The sequence below is a fragment of the Drosophila guanche genome, unplaced genomic scaffold, assembly GCF_900245975.1.
Source record: "Drosophila guanche unplaced genomic scaffold, DGUA_6, whole genome shotgun sequence".
Classification (NCBI taxonomy): domain Eukaryota; kingdom Metazoa; phylum Arthropoda; class Insecta; order Diptera; family Drosophilidae; genus Drosophila; species Drosophila guanche.
The window spans coordinates 57,106-67,525 of NW_022995774.1; the positions used below are offsets into that span (position 1 = coordinate 57,106).

The 10,420-nt window shown below is 37.8% G+C and overlaps 1 protein-coding gene across 1 annotated transcript; it reads left to right on the top strand.

Annotated features, from left to right (window-relative positions):
• The first annotated feature begins 1,862 nt into the window (after positions 1-1,862).
• On the top strand, positions 1,863-9,454 carry LOC117591340 (cyclic AMP-dependent transcription factor ATF-6 alpha). Its single transcript, XM_034284566.1, has 3 exons — positions 1,863-1,990; positions 3,552-4,699; positions 7,927-9,454. Exons 1-3 carry the CDS (start codon positions 1,966-1,968, stop codon positions 9,310-9,312), a joined length of 2,559 nt encoding a protein of 852 aa, XP_034140457.1. The 5' UTR covers positions 1,863-1,965; the 3' UTR covers positions 9,313-9,454.
• The last annotated feature ends 966 nt before the right edge of the window (positions 9,455-10,420 follow it).

Here is a 10,420-nt window from a genome sequence, read left to right on the forward strand (position 1 = left end):
TCTACCATGGCTGCGCCCACCCCGTCCAGCAGCTTTTTCTTTAATTTTTGCATATTCTCACATTCATGGCGAAATTAGTAACAAGTAACCTCCTACAAGCCAGTTCTCTCAGTCCAAACACGGTCTTCATATCGATATATCGATAGGAATCTGTGGATTTTGTCAACGATGCTGGACTAAAGAATCAAAAAGTCGGACCAAACAGTTTTGGCTCATTTTTTTTTATATGAAGTTTACCATAAATATTTTGTTTTTGTGGTGCTTGGTATTCAGCAGGTCTGGCCTTATAGCCAGAATGGAGAAATTAATATGCAATGGTTTCCCCCCTTCTAGACCAGCCGTTTTTTTGCATATTCTATCATTCCACACTCTGCTTCGTGGGTTGTCTCTCTCTAGGGGAGAGGGCGAGCTAAAAGGGCGTGATGGCCTGAGAAGTGATGTAGATGTAGATGACAGATGAAGAAAAAAGGTAAAATGTCATGTAAAATTCGCAAAAAATCGAGAAGGGACTTGTGAGACGCTTCTTACGCGTCACAACTTTTATACCCGGTACTCAGTAGGACATCTGTGCCTCAGTGGTTTTTTATTTACATTTTTAATTTTACATTTCACTTGATCCACAAACCACCATTGAACCCACAAATTGGATTTTGATGTATAGAAAAAAAGCACGATCTTTTGAACTCGTGCCCGATCCACTACTTTTGGCTCATTTCGATAGCTGATATATCGACAAGAGCACGCATAAGAAGACGAACAAAAAGCCTAGTACTCCAGATTGGAAAAAAAACTGGCCGACTAAATCTAGAAAATCAGCCGATAGTATTTAGTGGTATTGGATGGTATGTTTCTAGCAGCTCGGCAAATATATTTATGTTTTATATATATCTGGACGTTGATATGCAATGACTGCACCATCAAGTGGTCAATGCAATGCCAAGCCAAACCCAGGGGCGCTGCCGCATGACGCGTGGAGCGATTAGCCTAACCGGTCGCGAACATGCAGGAAAGATAGATGCTAGGCTAATATTCGAGGAAAATTAGAGCTACGACCAACCGCACTAGAGAAACTATAGCTAAGCAAGCAAAATTAACGAAATCAGAAACAAGACAAAAATAAAATGAAATTAACTACGGGAGAGGTAGGCTAGTATAAGAGATATAAGAAGAGGAATATAATGTGATAGTTTATGCGGCTCAACATGTCAGGGCGATGGTACCTAGCATGGTAGAATTACTAATAGGCAACGTCGTCAGCTGAGTGGAGGCATGGTGAAATTAGTAACAAGGTGACGGATTCACCACAGTGCCTTCTCATTCGAGTCATGGTGAATTTAGTAATTAGCCGAGAGAGCGTGGTGAATAAGCTGGTGCTCCTCCACTCAGCTGACGACGCCACCTTGTTAGTAATTCTACCATGAGTGGAGGAGTACCTGCTTATTCACCACGCTCTCTCAGCTCTCAGAGAGGAAAGCGCTAGAGAGAGATAGCAAACGTTTATTAGTATTTTCACAATGATTTCACCATGTGCAGGTGTTCCTCGAATGAGAAGGCACTGTCTTGAATCCTTCACCTATTAGTAATTTCATCATGGTACCTAGCAACCAGAGATTAAAGTGTCAATAAAATGGAGGAAAAAATGCCGCTGAAGTGGAACCTGAAGTGCACCAGCTTTCCAAGAACCGTACGGAAAGCGGTTTTCACCTTTGGTCACACTCTGCCGCTAGATAATTATATTGCACTGTTTTCTAGCAAACGTGTCATTCAATCTGAGTACTTGGCTTTTCAATCTGAGTACTAGGCTTAACTCGATAGCTCAACTCCAAAATCTAAATATCGATTTTCTTATACATTTTCAAACAATATATTTTTGCATCACTACGTTTTTTTGCTTTCGTAGACAAACTTGATATGTTTCAAATAAATTCGGACGGTGCCTGATTCTACATATGTACAAAAAATATCATGGACGATAATGACTGTTTTTATAGTAAGTTTGACAATTTTCTTGAACTGATTTCATTGCATTAATGTGTATATGTACAGATGCACATAACATAGAAACATACACTACAATCTACACATATTATTCGTACACCATCATCACCCTAGTCTGAACACCTATAACTTGGCGTACGGTCAACGTAATCAGAAAAAGTTGATTTTGTATCTAAGATCAACATATCTTCTATATGCTTATGAAAAAAGTTTTTAATTTTCTTCTATGGTATCCTTATTAAAATTAACTTACGCAAAAAATACATTTTCTTTTCGCACATAAATTATTCGTACAGCCGTCAGATTCCTTAAGTAAAATTCACATATTAAAGGTAACATGGACAATGCAATTTTTTGTATGCGACATTAGGCTTTATGATGACAAAAGCACTACAAACAATCTTTCCCCCAAGGTATTGGTGCCCCATGAATTAATATTGACCTCGCCTACAAGCAGTACCGGTTGCAATAGCTCCCTCGTTGAAATGTTGGGCTTCCGTATTCTCCTTTATAATATTTTTGGCTGGGTCAAGTTTGCCTTCGAATTTTGACCAAATGGAATGTTACATGGATGCCAATTATCACTCAAAATATAGTTTAATGCATCCTTTTTATACTTGGTACTGGAAGAGTTAATAAGGTATATTGTATTTGTGCACAAATTGGATGTATGTAACACAGACGGAAACGTTTCCGACCCCATAAAGTATACATATATATTCTTGATCAGCATCAGTAGCCGAGTCGATTGGCCATGTCTGTCTGTCCGTCCGTCATGTTGAGCGCCTGGATCTCAGAGACTATAAATGCTACAGTCACCAAATTTTGCATCCATATGGCTGTATACTCACACTGTTACAAGTGTATTTAAAAAATGAGCCCTTCCGACCCCTCAAAAGGGTGAAAACCCAAACAATTTTGAAGATAAAAGAAAACTAAAAACGCCATTTCGTAGGGAAGGACCATATCTATCAGATCACCAAATTGGGATCCGATTGGATCATTATTATAGCCACGTATCTGCCTCTGCCGTGACTCTGCAGTGTGTGGGTCTAGGCACTAACCAAATACTATTTGGTTAGTGGTCTAGGGAAGGGTGGCGAGCTAAAGCGTGTTGTAGATGTAGACAGATAAAAAAATATATATATAATTTTACAAATATCCGCTAATGTACAGATTTAGTACTGAGTACCTAGTATACAAGTTGTGACGCGTAAGAAGCGTCTCACACGTCCCATCTCGTTAATATTTGCATTAAATACATTGTTTTACCTGTGTTGGATTTTAACTGGAGCTGTACGAATGGTCTGGTTTATGTATGTATGTACATACATAAAATACGTCACAACTTTTATACCCGGTACTGAGTATAGGACATCTGTACCTTAGTGGTTTTTTTTTTTTCAAATTTTACATTGTTTCTACATATGTCATCTACAGCTACCCTGATATATACTACAATATACCCCGATTACTCTTCGAGTACCGTCTATAAAACTATCATCTATAATTCTTTTATTTATTATATATATATATTTTTTTTTAATTTTTAGGCGGTTTATCGTTGATGGAGCCATCTTCGATTGATTATGAGCTTAACCACAGTGTTTTCGACGATATGTTAAACCCATCAGTACCGCATATTGATTCTTCCTTGGACTTGAGTGCATTACTACCTGCAGTTCACAGTGATATATTTTGTGGCATGTATCACGGATCAAATCAGCAAATCCATGATTTGGATTACAATTTAGACACACTCTCACCGTTCGCTGCTCCGCTTGCCCCAGGTAATCGAACTGCTTCCACATCGTCTGCCGAGGATCCGGAAAATTTCGAAGATTTTATTAGCTTTCTTAATGATGATAACGTTTCTAAGCTCAGATGCGATAATATATTACGCTATTCGAAAGAACGTAATACGCCGTCACCCACAGGAAGTTGTAGCAGTTCTAGCGGTAGCTCGACAAGTGGAGTACAAAGCGATATATCTGATGCATCACACACCAAACCTCTCGATCATATTGACGTTGAGTCGGCCATGCAGGCTATACAAAAATTTAACTCGAAAAGTGATGAAACGAGTAGGAATGAATTCTGTATATCTGATATAAATATTTTATCTGCAATCGATAGTTGTAAACAGCAAAACGCACAATTAAAATCAAAAGTAGCTAACATTGAACCAACTGTCGCCAACATTGAGCCAATTAATATTGTAGCATCACAAACACAAAATTCTTTAGCTGCTGAACAAGTACAAGGTACCACGGCAAATGCTGTCAAGCCGAAAACAATATTTCTCTCTTCTCATGACTACAAAGCACTTATGCAAAAGATTAACTTGAATGGAAAAAAAAATTTAAAAGTTGGGGGCTGCAACGCGCAAGTTCCTAATTTGGTAATAAAAACGGTAAATTCAAAAACATCAAAAGCTTTGCACGATGAAATAAAAGATAAACAGACAGATTCACCATGTGTTAATCGAATGTGCCATAATGGGAGAATGCACCCACAAGGTGGCGTAAAACCTGAAATCTCCAATAGCGTGTCAATAGAAGAAAAGATATATAAAAAACAGCAGCGTATGATTAAGAATCGGGAATCTGCCTCCTTATCCCGGAAAAAAAAGAAGGAGTACGTTGTGTCTTTGGAAACTCGAATAACCAAACTTGAACGAGAAAACCATACGCTAAAAGGAGTAAGTAAGGTTCACTGTACTATTAACTTAATATATATTAAACTACTCGACAAAATGTAACTTTTTTGTTCCTCAAGAAACCAAACCGACTTTTTATACCCGGTACTCAAAGAGTAAATAGGGTATATTGTATTTGTGCACAAAGTTGATCTATGTAAAACACTGACGGAGACGTTTCCGACCAGATAATGTATACATATATATTCTTGATCAGCATCAATAGTCGAGTCGATTGAGCCATGCCTGTCTGTCCGTCCGTCTGGACGTCTTGTTGAGCGCCTGGATCTCAGAGACCATAAAAGCTATAGCCACCTAATTTTGCATCCATACTTCTGTATGCTCACACTGTTACAAGTGTATTTAATAAATGAGCCCCGCCCCCGCAAAAGGGCGAAACGCCAAACAATTTGAAGATAAAATAAACCTAAAAACGCCATTCCGTAGGGAAGGACCATATCTATCAGATCACCAAATTGGGATCCGATTGGATCATTATTATACCCAGAAATTAATATACAGTGGCTAAACCCACCCTGTCCCGCAGCTTTTGTTGTTTTTTTCACATTCTCTCATTCACACTCTGCTTCTGCTGTGTGCGGCCGATGCCTCTGCCGCGAGTCTGCAGTGTGTGGGTCTAGGGAAGGGGGGAGAGCTAACGAAGAGCGTGTTGGCGTGAGAAGTGTTGTAGATGTAGATGACAAATGAAGAAAAACGGTAAAATTTGACCAAACACCGCTAAGGTCCAGATGTAGTACTGAGTGCAGGGTATAAAAGTTGTGACTCGTAAGAAGCGTCTCACGTCCCTTCTCGTTCTGATAGATATCGGGCATTCATTTATTTTAATGAAATATGGTATTTTTTTGAAGAATTTGAAGTCCTATTTTTTTGTAACGGTTTTTCAGAGATAGCGGTCTGTTTTTTCGCAAAACTCAAGTATCTTACTTCTGATTGTAAAGAACTTTGTTTACCTGAAAAGCTGATTGATGCAGATACAAAATTAAAAGAATCCGAACACCTTGTGGTTTTAGCTTATCTTTTGGGAAATGAAAAGCTTTGAAATGTAAAATCGTTGATTTTCGTGCAGTATTTTTTACGAAATGTTGACCTAAAAAACTTGGGAAAAGTCGAAATTTTTTATTTGATTTTTTTATACCCGGTACTCGAAGAGTAAATAGGGTATATTGTATTTGTGCACAAAGTGAATGCATGTAACACAGAAAGAAACGTTTACGACCCCATAAAGCATATACATTTTTGATCAGCATCAATAGCCGAGTCGAAGAGCCATGTCTGTCTGTCTTCTGCAGACTTCTGTATGCTCACACTGTTACAAGTGTATTTTAAAAATGAGCCACGCCCCCTTCCGCCACCCCAAAAGGGCGAAAACATCCCAAATCTACAATTTTGAAGATAAAAGAAAACTAAAAACGCCATTCCGTAGGGAATCCTACCGGGTATACAAAATTTATAAATTAATATAGGTTTTCACTATAGCAGAACTTTTAAGATTTTTTAAAAACTTTTGTTTTGTTAATGCTTGTTCAGAGGTAGCGGCTCGTTATTTCACAAATCATAAGTATCTCAGATCTGGTTGTAAAGAACAGTGCCATTATGATAAATGGCATCTATAAATTTTTCTAAAGTGTACTAAAACACTTTGTGGCCCTAGCAGTTTTTATATGCAAAACTAATGATTTCTGTGTGGTATTAAAAACTCAGAAAAAGTACAAAAAAATTATACCCTGCAACTTTATATGTTATAATAATATTTATGATATGTTATTCTGTTATTTTTACGGCGGTTTTTACCAATTTTGGACTTTAACTCAAAACAACTTTTATACCCGGCACTCAGTACTACATCTGCACCTTGGCGGTTATTTGTCAAATTTTACATATTTTCTTCATTTGTCATCTACATCTACAACACTTCTCACGCCAACACTCTCCGTTAGCTCGCCCCCCTTCCCTAAACCCACACACTGCAACCCAAACAAATATAGGCTGCGGGACGGGGTGGGTTAAAAGTCGGCAAAGGCAGAGGCAGAGGGACGGCAGAGGCCAAATGAAGCAGAAGCAGAGTGTGAATGAAAGAATGTGAAACGAACAACAAAAGCTGTGGGGCAGGGTGGGTTTAGCCACTGGAAATTAATTTCTTCATTGTGGCTATAATAATGATCCAATCGGATCCCATGGATAGATCTGGTGATCTGATAGATATGGTCATTCCCTACAGAATATCGTTTTTAGTTTTCTTTTATCTCCAAAATTGTAGATTTGGGAGGTTTTCGACCTTTTGCGAGGGCGAAAGGGGGCGTGGCTCATTTTTGAAATACGCTGGTTTCAGTGTGAGCATACAGCAGTCTGGATGCAAAATTTGGTGGCTCTAGCTCTTATAGTCTCTGAGAACTAGCCGACAAAACAAGACGGACAGACAGACAGACAGACATAGCTCTATCGACTCGGCTATTGATGCTGATCAAGAATATATATACTTTATGGGGTCGGAAACGCTTCCTTCTGTGCGTTACATACAACCGTTATTCCACACAAATACAATATACCCTATTTACTCTTCGAGTACCGGTTATAAAAATGTCCCAAAAAAAAAAAACTGATAATTTTCCATGTTTTAAGATCTAAGCTTTTCTTTAAAACACGTCACTACTTTTATACCCGGTACCTAGTAGTAAATCTGGGCAGAACCCATTTTTTCTTTATCTTTTGGGACATTGTTTAAATGGCTTAACAAATGTTTGAGCTTTGTGTTACTGTTATCCCTGCAACATCAAAATTTGTGCATGTTAAAGCTTAATGTTTCCCGGACGGTAAAACCACAAAATGTTTGGGTTGACTTTTTAGCTGCACCAATCAGCTTTTCAGATAAACAAACCAGATCTTAGATACTTAAGTTATGGTGAAAAACAAACCGCTACCTCTGAAAAAAAAGCTTAAACAAAAATACCAGATTTTAAAATTTCATAAAAAAAAGAGTTCTGCCATAGAAAACAAAATTTTTTTTTCAGACTATTTATAAGACCCATATATTTCATAAAAAGTGGGTTTCGTTTCTTGAGGAAAGATCGTGTCGGGTAGTGTTATCTTTATACCCGGTACTTAAAGAGTTTAGGGATATATGTATTAGCTAATATCCTGAATTTAAGAATTTTGTATCCAAAAGTGTCTAGATTGATTTTGAAAGTTAATATTTTCTTTTTTTTATACAGGATAACACAACATTGCGCACCCAGTTAGTCACGTTTGCAAAAACATGCAAGTGTCGCAGCGGCACCTCAAGTGAAATTGTACTTCAATCTTTAAGTTCTGCAGCGAGGAACGAGCCACACCACGTAAAAATCGCACCTAAGCCAAAATTTTCAAACCGGAAAATTAATGCAGCAACTGTTAAAAGAAATGTTGCTGTGTTATTTGCCATGGCTTTTATGGTAACTATGAATGCTGGGAATTTTCAATCATTCCTTACCAAGCAAAACGTTGATGACGATGGTGGAATACTAGATTCTGTTGTATCTACGGACCCTACGGTTGTTGGTCGTCGTCTGCTTTGGGTAGCAACTGAAGAAGAGTATGGCGACAAAATTATCCAGAATAAGAGTCAATTGGATGAAATGTCAGTTCCACCATTGCATTTTTTAAGTCCAGCTAGGCGTAACTTAACTGTTAGCATAGCTAAAGACAATACCAAAAATACATCAAAAAAAGATTTGGGCAATGACCCGCCACCACTGGCGTACTCATTAATGAAAAAGTACAATGGTAATTGCAACGGCTCTAATTCTGCAGTTAACCAATCTGACTATTTCCAAATATCCCAGAATTTACGTAAATGGGCTAACAGCAATCCTTTTTTAAATTTAAACATGTCTTCGCTTTTTACTGATGAGAAAAACAACCCACACGGGTTTAAATTATCAAAAGATTACATTGAGTTGAAACCTGAAATTCACAGTCAACACAACAAGGGAAAACGGAAAATATACATGGATATGCACGATTATAATCCTGATGTTGAGGATAAACGACGAAAGAAAATAAATTCCAATATAAATAAAGCATTTAACAGTAAAAAAGAACACATATCATTGTTAAATGGTATAAAAAGAAGAGATGATACATTTTATGTGCTTTCTTTTAACACGGACCACATACTACTGCCAGCATCCAATTATAATAACAGTGAGCGACCTAAAATGTCATTACTCTTGCCTACAGGCGATCCCACCAGCAATGGCGATATTATGTTAATGCAGGTGGACTGTGAAGTTTATAATACTCAGGAACTGGAGCTAAAGTCTCATATGATTCCTGCCAGGCTTCGGCCAAATGGTACTAACTGGCATCAAAATACGCCAAAATTCGACAACGCAGTAAATGAACCACAAACTAATAAAGTTTTTGATAAAATACCCGTGAAGTATGATAAACCAAGGGTGCATACTTTTTTTATGGTTGGTCCAAAAAACCAAGCTGCTGCTGCTGTATCACAGGAGAAGCCGCGTTTGGTGCAATTTAACAACAGCATCGCTAATAATAGTAGACAAATGTCCAATGCCCGGAGACGGGAATCGCTTCAAGCTAAGTTTGAGCCTTAATTTGCTATTTTAAAATCAGTTCATAAAGCTCATGCAATGGGGGTACTTAAAAGTTAAAGTTAGTTTTAATAGGACGGACGTACTCTTGCATATTTAGTTGGAACTTTAATAAATTATGATTTATCAACATTTTTTCTGGTTATTTTGAGAATGTTTTTTTTTACTCATTACAATAATAAATGTAAGTGAGTCCAAGTGTATAATACGAGAAAATAAAATCATTCCTGGAAAGCTTTCCTAAGCAGTATTATGCATATCTTAATTCGTATCAATGTTTTGAAAGAATCGTGTATCCATGCATATTAAACTGTTGATTACACGGTGTATTCGTCATTGTACACTACAGTTAAAGACAGTAAACACCCATGATTTCTGTAATACCTTTGAACCTAAACTATGAAATAAAAGAAATGTATTCCCTTAAATAATTCGCACAAATTCATCAGCTAGTGTTAAAGCTCACTGCTCATAATTTGATCACGTCGGGGTCAACACGAGTTAGATGACTATTGGAAAATATGATTGTAGGACTTCCATCAGTCCTATCAGTCATGACCAATTTTAGATCAGCCTTTTCTCCATAGATTTTAATGAGCAATATCTTAAACGACGCCTAGTTAATGCACCTATATACATAAAAACGAGAAGGGAAGTTTGAGACGCTTCTTACACGTCACAACTTTTATACCCGGAACTCAGTTCTACATCTTTACCTTAGCGGTAATTTGTCAAATTTAAAATATTTTCCTCATCTGTAATCTACAACACTTCTCACGCCAACACTCTCCGTTAGCTCGCTCCCCTTCCCTAGAACCACACACTGAAAACTCACGGCAGAGGCAGCGCCCGCACACAAACAAAAAAAAACAAATATAAGCTGCGGGACGGCGTGGGTTAAAAAAAGGCAGAGCGACGGCAGAGGCGGAGGCCGAATAATGCAGAAGAAGAGTTTGAATGAGAGAAGGTAAAAAAAAAAACAAATATAATCTGCGGGACGGGGTGGGCCACTTGAAATTAATTTCTTCATTGTGGCTATAATAATGATCCAATCGGATCCCAATTTGGTAATCTGATAGATATGGTCATTCCCTACGGAATGGCCGTCTGT